General features: G+C 40.5%; 1 protein-coding gene across 2 annotated transcripts in view; it reads left to right on the top strand.

Annotated features, from left to right (window-relative positions):
- The window catches only part of ESRRG (estrogen related receptor gamma), a 214,696-nt gene that overhangs the window by 55,519 nt on the left and 136,939 nt on the right, over nucleotides 1-22,238 (top strand). For both annotated transcript variants that reach the window (XM_089906828.1, XM_089906823.1), the window contains exon 3: nucleotides 12,991-13,107. In XM_089906828.1, the coding sequence (XP_089762954.1) occupies nucleotides 12,991-13,107 (117 nt within the window). The remainder of the gene's footprint in view (nucleotides 1-12,990; nucleotides 13,108-22,238) is intronic.

Below are 22,238 nucleotides of genomic sequence, written 5' to 3'. Positions count from 1 at the left end.
GTAGAATTAAGTGTTTCGTGGAAGAGGAATCCTTATCTTGCCTCCCCTGGATCATCATCCGACAGGAAGAAGCCCCCCACTCTCCCCTGCTAAGTTTCCCTCTGTACTTTTCCTCCCTGAGGAGACTCCAGGTCCTTTGCTGACCACCCTGTCAGAGCAGACAGTGTAGGTGCCCAGGTTTTCTTTCCGAGAGGAGCGTCTTCAGGCACACACACTACACGGTCCGAGCTTTAGTGGTTCTCCTCTGAGCTTTTCTGTTTTACTCTAAATCCAGCTGGCAGCCTTGTTGGCGTCCCCTGACTCTTGGGGTGACTAGTCATTACTCCTTTTTTTTTATTGCGGTACGCGGGCCTCTCACTGCTGTGGCCTCTCCTGTTGCGGAGCACAGGCTCCGGACGTGCAGGCTCAGCGGCCATGGCTCACAGGCCCAGCCGCTCCGCGGCATGTGGGATCCTCCTGGACCGGGGCACGAACCCGTGTCCCCTGCATCGGCAGGCGGACTCTCAACCACTGCACCACCAGGGAAGCCCATTACTCCTTTTTGAACGTTGGCTTATGCTTCTCCTACTGTGCCTATTGATTTAACAGACCAATATGCTCCTAGCCTTTTGGCTTCCTGGTGCCGGCCAGGAGGAATTCTCTGCCCAGCATTTCCTCATTTCTGGGCCGAGACCAGCACCGGGCCCTTCCCAGGTCCCTCTTAGCTCTTCTTCTGCATCCCAGCCCCGGTCCTGAGCATCATTACCCTGCTGTGATGATGGCTGATAATCAAGGCTCACTCTGTATGAGGCACTCTGCTTAGTACCTTCAATACAGGATCCCACTTGCTTCTCATAGCAACCCCATGAGGTATCAATTGCTAGGTCCCGTGACCACTTCATTTACAAAGAAAGTAACTCCAGGTTTAAAAGTTTGCCCCAGGGCTTCCCTGGTGGCGCAGTGGTTGGGAGTCTGCCTGCCGATGCAGGGGACACGTGTTCGTGCTCCGGTCCGGGAAGATCCCACATGCCGCGGAGCGGCTGGGCCCGTGAGCCGTGGCCGCTGAGCCTGCGCGTCCGGACCCTGTGCTCCACAACGGGAGGGGCCACAATAGTGAGAGGCCCGCGTACTGCAAAAAAAAAAAAAAAAAAAAGTTTGCCACAACTCAGACAGAAAATGACAGAACTGGGACTTGAGCCCATTTGACTCTAGCATCTTATAATCACAGTTATATCACATTCTACAGTTTAAATATAGATCAATTACCGTCACTTGTGTCAAGCAGGATTTCCCCAAATCCATACCAGCTTTGGAGGACATAGGTTGATACTTGTTGAATACCGAACTTGATCCGGAAGGAAGAATCTAATACCAATGTCTCTTAGGAGCTCTGGGCACACTGGTAGCACTCAAGAACAAAGCACTTAGGGGCAGTATTAAGAGAGGGTATGTTTGTTTTGACTTGTTGTAGAAGGAAAATCTCAAGGTTGGCATGAAGTCAAATTCCTCTTTGAGTCATTTGTTTTTGTCACATAGGGTAGGATCCTAATGCCTCCACACTTGTCATATGGACTTACTGTACCATTCGGTAATTGACACTGCAAAATGCACACATTGAAACTTTCTATCCAAATGGAGTGGATGCATTAGACTTAATTAGCATTTCTTCCTTTCACCAAGAGTATTATGTTAACAGAGCTTTTTTTTTTTTTTAATTGTATGTTTAAAGAGACACAGGCAGACTCATCTCAAGGCTGTTTAAAATTTCTAAGTAGAGAAAGAACACATAAGAATTGGAGTTGGTTACTGAGCACAGCAAATTTGGGGAGTTACGGTTAGCTCAGATATAACGCTTTTCAGGTGGCAGTGGTCGTTTTTGAGCTCTTTTATGAAGACTGTGACAAGATCCCTATACCATAGGAGCTTAAAGACAGAGATGAGTGGCTGCACACATCATGTAGGCAATGTTTTCTACACTGCAAAAGAGCAGTAGCCCTTTCCAAGAAGATGTCATTGTCAAAGCTAAAAACATTAAATTTCTGCATACCTTGATGAGAGAGATTTGTATTCTCCATCATTTTCGTCAATAAGTATTTTTGATTATATGCTGTTATTCCCTTTTAAATGCGTTTCAAAGCACACCCTGCCGATTCCGGATTCTGAGTTTTTTCCTATCATGAACAATAGCTTTGTTTGGGGATCTATAAAATGCATGTGTACAACCTAACACCTGTTGCTTTGGTGACACGGTTTGTTTGGTTTCTGTGGACTTAAACTGGTCACAAACCGTAGTGGTACAGAGACAAGTTGAGGGATTTCTTTTTGAGGTGTTGAGGAATTCCATTCTCCAAGAGCAGCCCTATCCTCTCCCACAGCTGGTCTTGCACCACAAGTCTGACAACAGCAAATGACAATGCCAAGATCCACCCTATCCTACCACATTCCCAGGCATCAAAATTTCCTTTCCAACCAGCAACAATAGCAACAACAACAGCTACACAAAGCAACCTCTCAGGAGATAAGAATTTCATTTTTCATGTCTGTTCTAAACAACACTCAATTACAACACTCAGGTTCTTTTGAAGATTAGAGTCAGGTGACATTGCATCTTAGTTAAGAGGAGAGACTTGGATCCAGAGTGACTGGGTTTCAATCCTAGCTCTGGCGCTTGTAAGCTGTGTAATTCTGGGTGTGTTACCTCTTCTCTCTGTGTCTTAATTCTCTCATCTGCAAATTGGGGGTTCATAGATGTAGAGCACATAGAAGAATGCTCCGCACTCTTAGTGTTTGTTAGAGGTGTTGGTATGTAAGTTTTAACAGGTGCATTGAAAGAGCATTGAACTGGTTGTCAGGAATTTGTGTTTTGGTTTCTTTTCTGCGATTAACTAGCACTTATCCTTGTAAAGAGGGTTGAGTGATCATAGATAAGTCAGTACCCCATTCACCTCTTTCAGGTCTACATAAAACCAGGAGCCTGAACCTACTGGAATTTGGGATTTGTCCCAAGTCTAACAGCCTAAAAATCTGTGTTGCTTTATGACAAATGATATATTATTGGTGGGATGCTATCAGTTATGCTCTGTCTAATTGACTGTACGTAGTTTATTTTTATGCGTACTTTGGAGCTAAACATTAAAATGAAGGAATGAGAAATAGGATAAGTAAAAATCAAGTGGACAGGTAATGAAACATCTGCTGGGGACTCCAGGAGAGTAAGTCCCTGCCCTCAAGGAATGGACAGTTGTACAGTTGGGACAAGAGGTGGGCAATTCACTAGACACGTAATAAAGTGCCTTAAAGGCTAAGAGAAAGGTTCGCTTGAAGATAAGTGCGAGATGAACTAGTTATACCCATACGGACCCCTGGACCCCAGTCTTGTGGGCCCTGGGAGAGCTTCATTGAAGAAACGATAAAAGAAACACATCTAGGACCAGCAGTAAAGACAATGCTGCTTTCTAGAAACTGGGAGTAATTCAGCGTGGGTGTCAGACAAGGGGGTGGACTTGGGATAGGGGTAGGGATTGACCTGGAACTGCGGCAAGAGATAAGGCTGGGGTGAGATTTTGAAAAGCTTTGTAAATGCTTTGCCCTCAGTTATAATCAGATTACACCCAGTGATGGGCAGTTTACGAGCTCCAGGGAAGTGACAGGAAATGTTCATGAGGAGAGGTGGTTGATGTCTTGGAAATTCACTTCATAGACAGTTTGGTGCTTTAAAAAATGACTTGAGTTATTACACTTCTTCCTTTCCTCCTGGTATCTGTAAAATATAGCTGTGTACACGAGAGTTGTTGGCAAGACACAATCCTCTCTCCAGTTCTCTGGGTGAATGGCATATTCATTCTCATACTCTTGCATAAATCTGCAGAAGGCTGTTTCTATACTATTCCCAAACTCCAGGCTTAGGTCTTTGAGTCAAAGTATTTCATAATGTTTCATAATCGATGAAAATCTTACAGCGTTTCTTCCCTTTCTTCTCAAAAGGGAGAACAAAACTGTATATGATTTTAATACCTATATCCCGTGTAATGCTTACAGTGTTATAAAGCAGGAGTGATGATTCCTCTTTTGTACGTAAGCAAACTGAGAGTATGAAGGTGAAGTGACCAGCTTGAGTTCTGACAGCTAAGAAAGGGCAGAGCTGGAATTTGAACTGAGATCCACCGTTTCCTTTCTCCTTCTTCCCTCACTTATTCATCCTCAGATGTTTTCCTGACCCATATGCAAGGCAGTATGCTAAGGATGGATATACATGGGCATACAAGAACTTTTTCCCATCTTCTCTTTGAGATGAACATGCACAGTGCTCAGTGTTAACAGTTGTGCAATTAAAGCAATAAAGGAGTGGCCATGTTTACAAGTTTGGGGGAAACTGAGGCAGGGTATGTCTTGTTAAAATTGGAAAAAAATTAAGGCTAAATAATTCCTCCCCATTTTACAGCACTGTTTTCCTGCTAAATCATTGTTCACTGAATACAGTGCGGAAATGTAATCTTGTGATTAGATACACGTATTTGCATGGAGGCAGTCAATGCTGGTACCCACTGTAGGCTCAATGGCCCTCCCAACACAGATGGCTGGAGGATGAGACCAGAGTCTGTGGTTTAGTCTCCAATCACTAGGATTTATAAACCTGCCTGCTTGGGGAATTCCCTGGCTGTCCAGTGGTTAGGACTCTGAGCTTTCATTGTGGGGGCCAGGGTTCAATCCCTGGTCAGGGAACTAAGATCCCACAAGCTGTGCAGCACAGCCAAAAATTAAAAAAAAAATAAAAATAAATAAACCTGCCTGCTTGTGGGTTTTTTCCTGATCTTTTTTCCTTAAAGGCAAAGCATCATCCACTCCCATTTGGGAGCAAGGCCTGATCTTCACTGTGAAAAGGCAGTCATTTGTGCCCACACACTTTTAGGGCTCTTGTAAATTACATTTGTGATGATCAGAATTTAATCCAATAGAACCTTAAAGAACCAAATATCAAATGAGCTTTTCTAGACCCGCCTGTCTCCCACCTCATTTTGTAGAGGGTTAGAGGGGCAGCAAAAAGACAAAGAATATGGGGCTCTGGCATAACCCTGTGTATGAAATTGCTTTGCTAAGAGCCAGATGTGACTGTTAACCAGATGTGGCCCTCTTCCCCCACCTCCTCTATCTGCCACATCTTATACCTCGCAAGTGGATGGGGTCCCCTTGGTTGCCTGGGGCTGTCGTTCCTTGTCATAGTCTGGGGCAAACGCATTGAGAACTTGAGGCAGATTCTTGAAATAGCTTCAGTGATGGCAGTTCTTTGACCTTTGGGGGGAGACTTAACATTTCGTGATAGACAACCATCGTTCGGCGTCATGTCTTGTATTTGGGCAGTCAAATATTTGGGGTGAATATGAGCAAAGTGTCATTTGATTCCTTCCCCTCTCTGCTTTATAGCTTTGAAATAACTCTAGTGGCAGTTTAAAGGAAGTTTCGAAAAGTATTCAGAGCAGTCTTCTGGGAACGGATAGAGCGTCCCTAAGTAACTTATTTTGAAGTCTAACTTCGGGTGCGTTCTTTGAAAATAAAGTAGCATCCTTTACTTAACTATGCATTGATAGAATTTTGACTTTTTTTTTTGCCACAGGTATGTAATGAGTTATTATCCCACATTATATAATCCCAGCTATAGATACTGTTATTTTCTATTTCAGGTAGAATGAGGAGAAAGGAGCTAGAAACAAAGGAGCTTTAAACACAAAAAAAGAAAAGAAAAGGAAAGAAAGGGAAGTTGTATCACTGTATGGAAAAACCTTTACTACCATACAGTAAAGAGGGGGTTTTCCTTCTTTCTTTTTTCTGCTTTTGGACACTTAAAACAAAAATACTACAGATTATTGCCTTCACGTTTTTAATGCTCTGTAATTGTGTACTGAGGCAAATCCCATTATTTTTAAATCACTTAATGTTGGAAAACAATTGGATAAACCCCACTTGGAGTGCCCTGTGGGTCATCTCAAGCCATTTGTTCTGTTAATAAAATTAAAACAACTGGGGGAAAATATACAGATGCTTTCAAATTGGCTTTACAATTATGATGTCTGTATGTATGAAAAAAAAGGACAGCTCTTGGGAACTACATAAAGCCCAATGCCTCATTACTATGTGCAAGAGATGTGAGTCGGAAGTAAAGATTTGACATATATTTTTATTTTGAGATGCCGTGCTAATTTACATCATTCAGCCCTTTCACTGCTAAACTGTAAAAGTCCATTAAGTGACTGAAAGGAATATACAAATTATCCACCAGCACTCCAGGCTGAAGTTTTACATACACCCTGTTATTCTATCCGCCAGCTAGCTGCAAGATTCTATTAAGAGTAAGTGAGAAGATTATATTGCCTGCAAACTGATTGTACAAAAGACTCTGCAATAAGTCATCAGAGCCCAGGACCTTCTGAAAAGACGCCAAGAAATATTATAAATTGCTCTATCACGATTGTCAGCCTGGTTAAAAAACCCAGAGCTTCCACGTGCATCTGGTTCCCTCTGAAGCTGAGCTTATTTCCCCAGCTATTGACAAAACTGGGAAAATTCCAGTCGTGTCATCCACGGCTGCCCAATTCAGTCCCTGGTGCCTTATAACAAACGTGGCCCAGAAAATAGCAAGCTATAATCCAAGAAAACTCCGTGTCTGAAATGAGAATTCTAGGCTGTGAACAATAACTTCTGCGTTCCCCTGAATGACTGTCCAGTGTTAACATTCCAGAGGCCGGCAGTTGCTACTGGAAATATTTTTGTCTTGTTTCCTCTTGGTGAATCGAAGGAAAACAAGTGCCCCATGGAGATCATAGGGTCTATTGGGAGTAGTGTCTTAGAGCCATTATCAAAATAGATGTAACAGTGTTGCCTAGGTGCTTGGGGCAGCATATTTTTAGGATAAAATGCTTTCTTCATTGAATAGAAAAAGCACCAGGGAAGGTTTTTCAAGGGCAGAATCTTTGTAGACTCTGACATGAATCAAAGACTGTTGGGTGGGTGATCACAGCCAACAACAATGAACTAAGGAACTCAGTGGGAGAGCTGGGAAATTAGAGAGGTTTTCCTCCAGCCAAGAAGTTCTTTAGAATGATGTTGATTTGTTTTTCAAGGTATAAACCAGTGTTACTTAGTGAAATCAAGGTTATCATCCATATATGTCAAGACAAATTTATTGAAAGAGAACATTTGGCAGAAAGATGTCAGATTCATCGTAAACCATGTCTATATGCTTAGCTGAAAATCTATCATTTATGAAAATACTCGGGACCAGTGTATTTTCTTTCCATTCACAGTGAAATTTTTGTAAGAATGTGGTGTTTTTTTCTATAGCTTGGGGAAGATTCCTTTACCCCAATGCAGTCATTTATTCATTTTTCACAGCACAGTTCAATCATTTGCTCCTGTGTGAAAAATTCACTGACTTTCCAAAGCACAGTCTCAGCCGCTGTGGGGATGCATCTGTGTACATGGGTGTCTGGTGCTGACTTGAATCCAGAGCCGTTGCAGCACACGCTCAGCTGTATTGTGATTTGTTGACATGTCTTGTCTCCTTGTAAAACTGTAGATTCCTTAAGGGCCAGGGACTTCCTCTTTCTTTCCCAGCCCTGCACATGTACAAAATGGTAGGCTTATTGATAAGCGTTGAGGATTCAGCTGTAAATGAGACAGAACTCTGCCCTCAGGAACTCATCCTAAGGCACTATTAAAAATTCTTCTGCCTTTACATTTCTCGTTGTCATTGAAGAATTATAGAATGTAGTGGTTAGAAAGGAAACTGGAATTCTTCTTTATATGTGATCTAAAATCCTCGTATGGCAATTTGACAATTTCCCTTCTGTTTCTGAAGAAATATAGAAATCTTTAGACAGTAGTTCAGAGAAGGGGCATCTATAGATTCAGCTGCTATAATTGAATCACTCCTGAGTGTTTTCTGCAACGTGGCTCCAATTCTTAGGGCACCCATTTTGCAAATAATAGTAAGTGTTATGATAAGATAAATATTAAATAGCTCTCTTAGTGCCACCTATCTGTATTTTCATATTTTATATTATTTTTCTTCTTATTTATATCAAGATGTACTCTTATTTCCTTTAAAACTTCTTACAGTTTTGTTTTGGGTTTTTTTCTCTTTTCACATTTAACTCCCCAGAAACCTTTGTATTTTTCTATTTTCTCCTTGATAAGCTCTCCTGGTTTTGCCATGGATTTCCATTTTTGTCAAAGGTATTTTTGTAAGGCGTTGAAAAATTAACTAGATTTTCTTCTACTTTTTTTTTTTTATTTGATTTGTGGAATGGTTTTCCTAGTGTGCTTCATTTTGCTTCCTAATAGGCCATCTAGCTCATTTGACCTTGTGGACAGTACTATGTGACAGCATCATAATTGATGTTCAGAAAATGACCTTGAGATACCAAAAAATATCTCATAATTTAAAGTGTATCATTTTACTTATATACTACTTTTGGGTGGAGGATTTCTATTCTGCATAAGCAATAATCCTTGCCTCCAGGGTCTCACCATCTAATGGATAATATGCACGTGAAAAGGTATAAAAGAATCTGGCACGTCTGTATATGATGAGAGTACCCGAAAAGATATGAGAACCAAGAAATCATTTTCTGCTAGGGTGGTTTGAGAAGTTTTCATGAAAGATTTGAATGGAATTTGAGTTGAACGTTGAGCCTTGGAAGTAATTTTAAGAAGAAAAGAGGGGCAAAGATAGATCATCCTCAGAGGGACGTCTGAAGGACACAGCAAAAACTGAATAAATCAAATCGGTGCATCAGGAAGTTCATATAAGGTAATCATTGTAATGTTGCTGGAAAAGTGGATGAGAGTCACATGGGGCAGGGACTTTGTTGGCTAGGTGAATATTTTATGTTTATTCCAGAGGCCATAGGAATCTATTGTTTTTTTTTTTTTTTTTTGTTTTTTTTGCGGTACGCGGGCCTCTCACTGCTGTGGCCTCTCCCGTTGCGGAGCACAGGCTCCAGACACGCAGGCTCAGCGGCCACAGCTCACAGGCCCAGCCGCTCCGCGGCATGTGGGATCCTCCCGGACTGGGGCACGAACCCGCGTCCCCTGCATCGGCAGGCGGACTCTCAACCACTGCACCACCAGGGAAGCCCTCTATTGATTTTTTTAAAAGTTGAGTTAACGACATTATCAAAAACATCATAGGAGGAGCAATATGATCGTGGTATGCAGTGTGGATTAGAGGGGGACAAGACGGAGGCAAAATGCCCAGTTAGGAGATAACTACCATAGTCCAGGTGTGAGCTCACACAGGCCTCATTTAGGGGCCTGTCAGAGGGCCTTGTTGAGAAGGATGAGGATATAATTTTCAAAGAAGAAGAGGAACTAGTTTGAAAAGAAAGGTGATTATTTTGTGTGTGTGTGATGCTGGGTCATCCCAGTAGTTTCCAGCACTGGGTTAAAAGGGATGGGGCAGGGGAACTTGTGCTCATGCCTTGATACTAGAAAGTGAACAAATGATGACTTTGTATTGACTTTTGAGGAACAAAAAAAGGGAAGTAATGCTGTTCGGAAAACATTTTTTTTTTCCCTTTCTAACTAGTTATTGTTCCGCTCTTCCTAAGAAAGCAGAGGCTTGGGTTTCTTTTTAAGTAAGTATAAGGAGAGCCACGTGGAGTGGAAGGATCTGGTAGTAGAATACTAATTAACCCCTAGAAAATGGCTAGCAACACTCTCTTGATGCAAAATAAATTTTCAGTGAAAATCACAGTGAAAAATTATTCATCTAAAGTTCAGATTCTAAATCCTTTTATTCTCAGCCGTGACCCAGCCAGTTTGGTTCCTTTGACTTATCCTTGGTTTTCTGTGAGTGTAATAATACAGTAATACAGTAATATCTCTGAGGAAGGTGATGGTGTGTGCTTCTGTTGATGCAATTAATATTACTCTTAATATTTCACCTATTATGTTAAAAAGTAGTTGCTTTTATTATTATAAATGCCCTGAATTAGAATGCTAATTTAGTCAATTTTGATAGGATTATCTTAAGTTATAATGCACAGGCTTTTTTTTTTTTTTTGAAGTCATGCATACTTAACCAGTTCCCCGTAGTTATGAGTGGTTAGGTATTACTTCCTGTTGAATTAGCAGTTGCTGAGTAGTTGAGTCTTTCTACAATCCTGCAATCCACTAATGTGATATTTAATGAGGAGACATCAGTCTGGAGAAAGGTAGTCAATATAAATCAGTGTTTACAAAGTGTGATTAACTCTGAAATATTTCATCAGTGCTGTGGTCCCAGGCAGACTCTATGCTAATTACTAGAATCTGTGCATGTTTCAGGGGACTTGGATGGACCCTGGGTATTGCAAACATGGAGCAGCAAAATTGCAATTATGCTCGGACCGTCTCTGATGACAATTTATGCATTTGGTCTGATGACCTCCCCCTTCCCAAGAGGGCAATAAACAGAATGCATTTTCATTAAGATACTAATGCACTTAATCACAAGGGGAAAGGGTTAGGAAGTAACGAAAGACCTTCAAGCACTATGTGACAGAGCTGATAGGGGAGAGAGGCTTTATATTAAAGTCAGCTTCTCTACAAAGCTGTAGGCAGCCCCAGAGCACTTCCCACACATAGTCTTTGGCACTAACTGAAAAATTGCAAGTTAAAGTTTGGATCTTCTGGCGACATCCTTATCACTTCAAATCTGTTGTTACTAACGTAAATGATGTAGACTGTAATATTAAAAATATAATTTCATAGCAGTTTATTTTTATTTATAACACTTCCATGCAGCTTGAGTGTTTGGAATTCATTATGCAAGTAATTTAATAAACATGGTGATGATGACGGTGATGATGGTGGTCATGATGGTTGTAATGAAGATGGTGATGGTGATGGTGATGCTGATGGTAATGATGGTGGTGATGGTGATGATGGTAATGATGGTGGTGATGGTGGTGGTGATGGTGGTGATGATGGTGGTGATGATGGTGGTGATGGTAATGATGGTGGTGATGATGGTGATGATGGTAATGATGGTGGTGATGGTGATAATGGTAATGATGGTGGTGATGGTGATGATGGTAATGATGGTGGTGATGATGGTGATGATGGTAATGATGGTGGTGATGGTGGTGATGATGGTGATGATGGTGATGATGGTGATGATGGTGATGATGGTGGTGATGATGGTGGTGATGGTAATGATGGTGGTGATGATGGTGATGGTGGTGATGATGGTAATGGTGGTGGTGGTGGTGATGATGGTAATGATGGTGGTGATGGTGATGATGATGGTAATGATGGTGGTGATGGTGGTGATGATGGTGGTGATGGTAATGATGGTGGTGATGATGGTGATGGTGGTGATGATGGTAATGGTGGTGGTGGTGGTGATGATGGTAATGATGGTGGTGATGGTGATGATGATGGTAATGATGGTGGTGATGGTGGTGATGATGGTGGTGATGGTAATGATGGTGGTGATGATGGTGATGGTGGTGATGATGGTAATGATGGTGGTGATGGTGATAATGGTAATGATGGTGGTGATGGTGATGATGGTAATGATGGTGGTGATGATGGTGATGATGGTGATGATGGTAATGATGGTGGTGATGGTGGTGATGATGGTGGTGATGGTGATGATGGTAATGATGGTGGTGATGGTGGTGATGATGGTGATGATGGTGATGATGGTGATGATGGTGGTGATGATGGTGGTGATGGTAATGATGGTGGTGATGATGGTGATGGTGGTGATGATGGTAATGGTGGTGATGGTGATGATGGTAATGATGGTGGTGATGGTGATGATGATGGTAATGATGGTGGTGATGGTGGTGATGATGGTGATGATGGTAATGATGGTGGTGATGGTGGTGATGGTGGTGATGATGGTAATGATGGTGGTGATGGTGATGATGGTAATGATGGTGGTGATGGTGATGATGATGGTAATGATGGTGGTGATGGTGGTGATGGTGGTGATGATGGTAATGATGGTGGTGATGGTGGTGATGGTGGTGATGGTGGTGATGATGGTAACGATGGTGGTGATGGTGGTAATGATGGTGGTGATGGCGGTGATGATGTTAATGATGGTGGTGATGGTGGTGATGATGGTAGTGATGGTGGTGATGATGGTAATGATGGTGGTGATGGTGGTAATGGTGGTGATGGTGGTGATGGTGATCATCATCATCGGTAAACATTTTCCAAGAGTAAAATTGTATTGTAAGGCTCTGGTAAGTGATGAAGCGAGAACCATGTAACTTCAGTCCCTGCCCTCAAGGAGCTTACTGCGCAGTCCCAAATTAGCCTGCTGATCATTTTTCACAGTGAGATTTGTACTGTTCAGTGTCAGAGAGACAAAAAGTCTGATGCATCAGGGCATTAGTAACCAAAAGAAATCCAGGATGGATGATACTGTAATACTTTTTTTTTGTTTGTTTTGTTTTGGGGTTTTTTGCCGTATGCGGGCCTCTCACTGCTGTGGCCTCCCCCGTTGCGGAGCACAGGCTCCGGATGCGCAGGCTCAGCGGCCATGGCTCACGGGCCCAGCCGCTCCGCGGCATGTGGAATCTTCCCAGACCGGGGCACAAACCCATGTCCCCTGCATCGGCAGGCGGACTCTCAACCACTGCGCCACCAGGGAAGCCCTGTAATACGGTTTTGATGTTGGTGTCTTTATAGAAATAATCTGCTGGGAGATTTCTTTTGGATCCTCAAATTCTGGAAGACCGCTACTTTGTATGAGTGGATGAAGCATAATTTTAAAGGCTGATTCTAAGCTTAATCTTTTGAAGAGCTTCACCATGTATCTTCTCATTGTTTGATGCATCTTCAGTGGTTATAGCGAGCATCTGGCTCCATGATATTTGTGACATCCTCATGGCTCCTGTTGACTTTTTTTTGAGGGAGGACGGCAGGAGTAGCAGAGTTGGTGTTGCCTTGGGGAATGCTAGGATTGCCTGGGTCTTGCAAATCTAACAGCTTCTTTTCTTAAACTCTGTGTTTTAGGTAATATAGAATATAGCTGCCCTGCCACGAATGAATGTGAAATCACAAAGCGCAGACGTAAATCCTGCCAGGCTTGCCGCTTCATGAAGTGTTTAAAAGTGGGCATGCTCAAAGAAGGTAAGGCTGTGTGCTACTGCTCCTGTACTTCAGGCTGGGGGTGCGGGGGATATACAGGGAATTACAAAAATATTAGAGAAACCAGGCAACTCTGGGGTCACAGTAAGTATCCTGAATCTGAGAGCAGAATACTCCTCCTTTATACCTGGACTTGCTGATCTCTCGTGGCTAACTGCTTGACATCAACAGGAAGGGACAAGGTAGGACACATCTGATGTGTAGCTAAACCCACCAGGTATGCTTGGCAGTTCGGTTTCTTTTCATCTTTACTGTTTGCAGAAGGCAAAGGATGAAGGGTAGCCAAGAGGCTACTGTCATTGTCTTTTTGCTTTCTTTTCACTACTAGGTCTACAGAGGGATCCCCCCCACCATCTTTACTGAGGTATAACTGACAAATAAAAATTGTGTATTTTTAAGGTAGATGACCTGTATTTCATTAATATGTATTTTGAAATAATTGCCATAATCAAGGTAATTAACACATCCATCACTTCATATGGGTACCGTTTTCTTTCTTTCTTTTTTAAAATTTCATCTTACGTTTAAAGTACTCTTTATTCTTATCTTATCTTTGGGACTTATCTTCTATTATAAAGAGTTTGTAACAATGATATTAAAATTGTTGCTTTCAGTTGAGGATAACAACAACAAACACAAAATAATAACAATGAGCATGTATTCCGTGCTAAATGAATTGCCTAAGTTCCCACAGCAGATGAGGGTAGAGCCAGGAACTGAACCCAAATAGATTCTAGAATTCACTCAAGTCCCCCACCTAAATCAAAGTTCCTGAAATCTTTGTATATTTCAGTATGTCTAGTGAAACTAACATTTTAGCTTGGAGATGGAGAAAAATTGTTCTTTTCTGTGGGAGGCCTAGGTTTAGTTTTGGGTTTGTTTTTAATATATTTCTGTATATGTATGTGCTTTGTAGATGTGCATTTTATATACTGCATTTAGGTTTCACTGTTGCCTTCTCTTCAGAAAATTTGCCAGAGTTTAAAATAAACATGATAATTTTATACAGTAACAAAATGGAAATACGGTCATTGAAGTTTGAAAGAATATGAGGTAAATTAAATATTTAAATGTACTGTTTCTGTTGAGTCATAGACTGTATCTTGTTCCTGGGGTCGGCCTTACGAGTTTGTATAATTTGTTGTTACTGGAGATCACCTATTTTTTTTACAGGCTTTTTTTTTTTTTTTTTTTTTAGTAACTTTATTTATTTATTTATTTTTGGCTGCGTTGGGTCTTCATTGCTGTGCGTGGGTTTTCTCTAGTTGCTGCGAGCTGGGGCCACTCCTCGCCATGGTGCGCGGGCCTCTCATTGTGGTGACTTCTCTCGTTGTGGAGCACAGGCCCTAGGTGCGTGGGCTTCAGTTGCTGTGGCTCGCGGGCTCTAGAGCGCAGGCTTAGTAGTTGTGGCATACGGGCTTAGTTCCTCCATATGTGGGATCTTCCCGGACCAGGGCTCGAACCCGTGTTCCCTGAACTGGCAGGTGTATTCCTAACTACTGCACCACCAGGGCAGTCCCGAGATCACCTGTTTTTTAACTTCAGAATCCAAGTAGATCCAAGTATTTATTCCTCATGAATGAACCAGAGCTTCAATTAGGCATGGCATCACCAGATCTCATAATTTTTCCTGGCTTGTTCTTATTCCAAGATTTTTACTGTGAACCATGTCATAGGAAGATTAATGAAGCCGATTGTATTTGGGTACGTGGAATTCATGCTATTTTTCTCTTGTCCACTAAGATTAACTCCTCCACTGGCTAGGAACTAAGAAGATTCTCCCAAAGTCTTCTCATCCTCAACTTGAAAAATAATTGTAAACAAGCGTGTAACTTTATCATGAAAGTCTTACGGAAAGAGGACCAAGATATTTGCCAAGTAAAAAAATAAAATAAAAAACAGATTGCCTGCAGCAACGTGGATGGACCTAGAGATTATCATACTAAGTGAAGTAAGGCAGACAGAGAAAGACAAATACCATATATATCACTTATATGTGGAATCTAAAAAAATGACACAAATGAACTTATTTACAAAACAGAAATAGACTCACAGACACAGAAAACAAACCTGTGGTTGCCAAAGGGGAAATTGAGGGGGGAGGGATAAATTAGGAGTTTGAGATTAACAGATACACACTACTATATATAAAATAAATAAACAACAAGGACCTACTCTATAGCACAGGGAACTATATTCAATATCTTGTAATAGCCTATAATAGAAAAGAATCCGAAAAAGATATATGTGTGTGTGTGTGTGTGTGTGTGTGTGTATGTATGTATAACTGAATCACTTTGCTGTACACCTGAAACTAACACAACATTGTAAATCAACTTTAATTCAATAATTAAAAAAAGAAAACAAATTGCCTAGTAGGATGATTCAGTTTACATATAAATATATTTTATATAAAATATGCTATTAAATTTATATTAAATAAAAATTTTATACAAATTTGTACTGTAATAATTTATATTAATACACGCACATTATGATGGTATATGCATGGAGAAACAGAAGGAAGGATAAAGATTGGTACCAGTGTTAACACTAGTGAAAAAAAGTCAGGGTAGGGAGTACTTGTTTATAGCTTTTGGCACTGTTAGGATTTTTCCACAGTGAACACGTTTTGCATTTATAATCCATTTCCTAAATATTTATTAAGTTCCTCTCATGTGCCAAGCACTATTCTAGGCTCCAGTGATGCCACAGTGAAAATGACAGATATGGTTTCTCTTGCTAGAATAAAGCTTATGTGGAAGATACTAAAAGGATAACAATTTTAACAAAGGAAAACATATGAATAATAATCCAATGATCACAACCCAACCCATATGACAAAGAGTTTTCCTCTGAGTTAGGACAGTGGTGATAGCTGACTTTCTTGTGGTGGAAACATTACCTTAGTAATTGCCTTAAACCCCATAGCAGAGTAGCAAACAAAACATATTTCAGAGTGTAACAAGTGATTGACAATATTTTGGGTCTTAATTATCTTTATATTGCCACTTAGTTGAGCTATAGAGACTCAAACCAAACTTACGCTCATTTGAAAAGGCTTAATTTAGAGTTTGGACTTGAGGAATCATTATTTTCCAAAAGCAAATCAATGTTTTAAAAATGTTATAAAAGTAATGTATCAATTAACACTTTGAATGGGTATGTCCTAGATTTGGATTTTATTGTTAAAAACTAAACTACATGGAGATACGCCTCCATGTCCAGGTAAATAGGATTTTTTGAGCAGTTTGATTTTACTACTAGTGTACTCACCTATTTGCCCTTCCAGTTTTAAGGAGGAAGTAGAAAACATATTTTCCCCTAAATAATTTTCCCCATTGTGTTTTCAAGAAGGAGCAATCTTGAAGGGTGGTTAGAGTGACTGAAAAGGTGTGAACTGTGTTTAATTAAACATTGTTGGTGAAAGTAAATAGGACGGGTGCTTATCTATAATTCACACCTCTTCAGTTGCTGTTATCAAGCCTTTAGAGGGACTGTTTTCAAGGGAATTGCTGCTGTTGCTGATATACTCAAAAAATAATTTATTTTCCTTTACTTCCTTGTGCCCACTTTGGTGGAAAAATATCTCTACGCCCCTTCCCCCAAATAGAAAGGAGATGATAGTTATGAGTAAATATGGAATACTCTTTTTCTTCTGTCCTTAAAAAAATACAGTGAAATACTGCATTACACCCTGCATATAAATGCACAGTTATGTTTGGCCATCTCCTTGGCTCAAGGCTTACCTTCTCAGCCTGGAGAGAATGATACTGTCTTAAATGTATCTTTATGGATGGAGAGGGGTTTCAGTCCCATGCAGTATGTCAGAGATCATGATGTTGTAAATCTATTCCAATGTAAACCTGTTCAATTCGATTACCGGTCCGTAATAATATTTGTCTGTACAACCCCCATGTTGGCCACAGCAGTCCATACAGGCTGATGGCACAGCAGGTCGGGAAATTGACAGACCAAATCTATTTAAACAGAAAACAACATGAGTTCTAGAATCTGAAATGAAATCAGATTTCAACAGCTTTGATGGGAATCTTCTTTCCTTTCACAGGTATTTTTATTCACCTAGCCATGTGCATCTTAGATAAAATGCTGCTTGAGGGAAATGAAGATGTTTTCATTAAATAGGGCGTTTATAGAAAGATGAGACTTTTACTCTTTTAAAAATAATGTCTTGGTTTTACTGAGTGGCGTTTCTACTAATGATGTGAGGTACGAAATGGAAGTGGTGGCTTAGTGGGTAAACAACTCCAGTTACATCGCAGTGTGTGTAATTAAATTCCTATAAGACGTGGCTTATCATTAGACAGCACCAGAATCATATCCAGATGAACCATGTTTGGTTTTAATATTAGAATATTTGAATCAAAATATTGTTACCAGTGGAAGCAAAGAAACAGTTGTGTGGGGAAAACAACAAAATGCAACAACATAAAACTGTGAGAAGTACAGCTTAAAAAAATGGTACTTTGTTCAAATCCAAGTTGTTGCACCATTCTGCATCCTGAAAAATCCCCTTCGCTTTTTCTGGGCTCCACTTTCTGCCAAGCCTCACGAATGATGGGCCAGCATTATTTTTTCGGCATTATACCATACTGTATGTCAGAGAAAACCCATCTATTACAAGATATCTGGTCTCAACATTCCCTTTTCATTTTTTTCAGGTATTGTTTATTTGAAGGAAAAAACAAGAACTAATCAACGTGCACCTATAAATCTAGTCAAGATTTATTTTTATTTTGATCTTTCTCCTTAGTTATTTAAAGGCTATTGTAGGACATACTGGTTCGGTTTTCTCTCTGTCAGTGGCAAACAGACATTTTATGAAAGCAATAATTATTTTATTTACGTATAGAATTCATGGATCCAAAGATTGAAGAGAGGCTTTTTGCTCTTTATTGGCGTGATGGGTTTCACCTTGGCAACTCAAGTATTTTTCTTTGATTCTTGCACATGAGAGCAAGAGATGCACATTTGTGTGCAATATTATATTCCCCAGCCAGGCCAGCCTGCATGCCGTAGTACAGACGAACCCAGGCAGCCTGGCGGACTGGTTTAGTTATTTCATGCCAAGAAATTGTGCTTTTCACATTGCCTTTAAAAAGGTGGTTACTTAACCCTTCTAATCATTGCTTTCATCATTTGCAAAATGGTAGTGGCAATAATAGTATTTGCAAATAAAATGTTGTTGTGCATAGCCAATAAGATACTGCAGGTTAGGTGCTCAGCATACCATGTGACCCAGAGCAAGGACCAGATCAAGGTTAGCTATTGTTGCTGGAGACGGTAGGGGTCAAGCTTTAAGGTCAGGTGGATCTAGATTCAAGCCCTGGCTCTGTCTCCTCCTGGACCTGGGGCAAGGTATACGACCTCTACGACTCACTTGCTTCAACCTATTTATTTATAAATATGGAACTTAATCCTTTGTCTGCCAAAGCAAATGGACAAATCACACACCTTTTCAAACAAGAAGAAATATAAGAATTCTACTAACCTCATAGGTACATTAGAAGAAATATAAGAATTCTACTAACTTCATAGGTACATTAAATTTTACTGAGGTAACTTTGATATCAGACCATCGTGGATAAAAATCAGAGGAGAGAAATAAGTTTTAGCACACCTCCATAAATATTAACTGAGCTTCTCCCACGTGTCGGGCAACAGAAACGTGGGAGAAGCTTTGGCTTTTAATTGTGCTTTGGCTTTTAATTCTGATTTTCCACAACCTTGCATTGTGATTTTAAGCAAGTCCATTCAACTCTGCCTTTATTTCCGTATGTGCCGGGGAGCAGTTAGACTACTTTCTTTCTCATCTCTTCTATTCTAAAATTCTATAAGCTTTGTTAAAAATGATATAATGTCTCTAGAAACATAGTACCAATATATGACACAAAGATACTTATAATTATTACCGCTGCTGATGACTATGTCCATAAGTTTGAAAATACAGTAAGAGCTATGATTCGATAGACATGGCTAGTGAATTGTGCTACTTTGTAAATTTTGTCTTAACTGAATAATTCTTTGGATGCTTTCCATCTTTCTAGAAAAGCAGGAGGTATGTTATTTTTGTCAAAGTTAATAGAAGTGATTTGAAGGAACAGTAGAACAATTAATAGGTATTTAAATACTTAGGACTTGAAGTCCTGATCATGTATTTTTGTAGTGTTTGAAAAACTTTTCCTCTTTATTTCCTCACAGCCCCTACCATCTCTTGTTAATAAATTGAAGTGCAGTCAGTAGAGTTTTATTTCTGTGGGCATCTAAAGGCTCATCACAGGTTGCCGTGTTGCTACTGGTCAGATATATTTGAAGTTTTGTTGTTAGATTTTTAAAACAAAAACATTGCCATAAGTGGGAGAGGAGAAGAGCGAGTTTATATAATTTTAAGTGCCTTCTGGGGGAAAATGAGTCATTAAAACAAACAAAACACATAACGATGTTATATGTGTTTTGTCGATAACCATATTTACATTTCATATCTGATTTGACATCTTTAAAGTAAGTTTCTATTACAGAGGTGCTCAATATTTTCATATTTACATTTCATATTTGATTTGACATCTTTAAAGTAAGTTTCTATTACAGAGGTGCTCAATATTTTCCTCCACTTTTTAAAAGTCTAAAAAATAGAAGGGTGAAGACTCTAGGCTGACAATTTACAAGATATGGTATAATCGTGAGTCTTCCTTTTCAGGGTAAAGTCAAAGCAGTGGTTGGGAATCAGCATTGGAAATAAGTTATTCAATGTGGAAAGGTGCAGGATATTACAGTTTTATTATCACCTTAAAACCTCACTGAGAGGAAAATAGTGGGACCCTGAGTGCCAGATTCTCATTAATCAGATGAGGAACTCCAGGTTCAGAGTGTTTTAGTAACTTAACCCAAGGTCCCATCGCAGATCAGTGGGAGTGAGATGAAAGTCAGGTATGTCATATTCTCAGACCCCTCCTGTAGCTCTATCAAGCCATGTTGCAGGCTTGGCCCAAAAAGGGGTCTTTCCTGCTCCAGCTGTGGGTCGATTGCCCACCATCTCAGTACAGCAGGCCAGTAGTGGCCTGAAGTATTCATTTAAGGGTGGAGAAAATGGGAAACAGTGCTGGCACTCCCAGGAAGCAGCAGAACTTGTGGGTTTAACAAGGGGTTTGTGCCTAAGATACATGCATAAAGGGCATTCATAAGGAAGGGACTTTTCCTTAGGATTCTGAATGGGGAAACCAGACTTTTCACCTGGAGTTTAATGAGGCCACTGAAGATACAGATAATGGTGGGGCTCGGCCCAGGAAAGGTCTTTACAGGATAACTGAGCAGCTAGAATATTGGGCATAGAGTGAGTTGGAGAAGGCATTGTGTACCAGGAGCTGTGGAGTGGGGAATGGCAAGGTTAAAGATGCTGCATAGAGGGACTTCCCTGGTGGCACAGTGGTTGAGAATTTGCCTGCCAATGCAGGGGACACAGGTTCGAGCCCTGGTCCGGGAAGGTCCCACATGCCATGGAACAACTAAGCCTATGCGCCACAACTACTGAGCCTGTGCTCTAGAGCCCACGAGCCACAACTCCTGAGCCCGTGTACCACAACTACCGAAGCCCACGTGCCTAGAGCCTGTGCTCCGCAACAAGAGAAGCCCCTGCTCACCGCAACTAGAGAAAGCCCGCACGCAGCAACGAAGACCCAACGCAGCCAAAAATAAAATTAATTAATTTTTAAAAAGACACTGCATAGAACAATGCATTCAGGTCCGTTCATTTTGGTCAAGCTGAGTTAGTGTCTGTTTCTAGATAGGTCCCTGGGAAAGAAATTAACCTGAAAAAGTATGAAGATCTAGAATGATCTTTCATTTTCATTTCTTGGTTCTCTAGTACCTTAAAAGGCTCTTGCCATGTATGCCCTGCGTAAATCTTTTGGCTTGCCAAATCATTTAAAATCCATCAAGCATTGCCAGTCTGTGTAGAATGGAAGGCCCTCATCTTTTGCTCTGTCTCATCGATTAATAAGACCTACCTCATATTTAGGAAATCTTTGAGTGGAAAAAATGATAGGAGTATAGAGGATTCCTCCACAGTAGAGGATTCTTTGTCCAGAGACCCTATTTATTCTGAGCTATCTTATCATAATCCATAGTGTATACTTCCTATTTCTACTTTTTAGTTTGGAGAAGGCATTGTGTGTGTGTGTGTGTGTACATATGTACATACATATGAGACAGAGCACAGATTATGCATTTATTCATTTAGCTGCCATTACATCTCCCCAGTCAGTTGTCTTGAGCCCCCAGGTTATAAAGAAAACTTATCCCAGAACTGTTTTGCTGCAACTACATCTTGTGTTTTGATTTATATATGGCAGTGGGAACTCAGAGTCTTCTGGGTTTACCCTATCAGCAGAAGCAGCAAAGAGCAACTTACTTGCCTAATGACCCTTCTGTTTCATATCTTCCATTTTAATAAAATGTTCATTTAAAGGCTGTAGCATTTTTCCAGGTAGGTTCTCTTTAAAAAATACAAAAACTACTCAGCCCGTTTATTAACAAACAGATTTGTTTTTGCTTACTTAAAGAACCTGCTTAGTGCAGTTTATCCTAGCAAAATATCTTTTGTAAAAACCTCTGAATAAGACGTTGCCAAGGTGAATTTTTTTTCCCCCCAAGTCTAATATCATTATGCTACCAAGTCAAAAACAGAAATTATTGGTAGGGAAATTTGGGTTCCTACTGCCTTCAAAAAGGAGAACAAAGAAAAGGAGAAAGCTTTAATGGTACTCAAGGAATATATTTCTCTGTTAGATGACAGTTAGTAGAACTGCATTGGCCTCACCGGTGTTTCTTGCACTCTCTGTTGTAATAGTATCCTAAGAAGCTCCCTCATTAATGCAGAGGATTAAACAAAACTCCCAAGTTATAATGTAAGCAATAGCAAAGAGCACCGTTTTCGTGAGCTCTGTCTTGACATTAAGCTGTTGGGGATATACTTAAGGTGCCACGAAAACTTATTTCGTGTACAGGTACTGCACTACCAGATGGTGACTTTTGGGGGGTTTTTTTGTCATGCTTTGTTGGTATGAAAGCCTGAATAGTCTTAAAATGAATAGCAA

The sequence above is a fragment of the Delphinapterus leucas genome, chromosome 1 (genome assembly GCF_059928025.1).
Source record: "Delphinapterus leucas isolate spDelLeu-1000000601 "Yukka" chromosome 1, BTC_Dleu_Yukka2, whole genome shotgun sequence".
Taxonomy (NCBI): Eukaryota; Metazoa; Chordata; class Mammalia; order Artiodactyla; family Monodontidae; genus Delphinapterus; species Delphinapterus leucas.
Note: the sequence above shows the minus strand (reverse complement) of the source record. Positions and strands in the feature narration are given on the sequence as shown.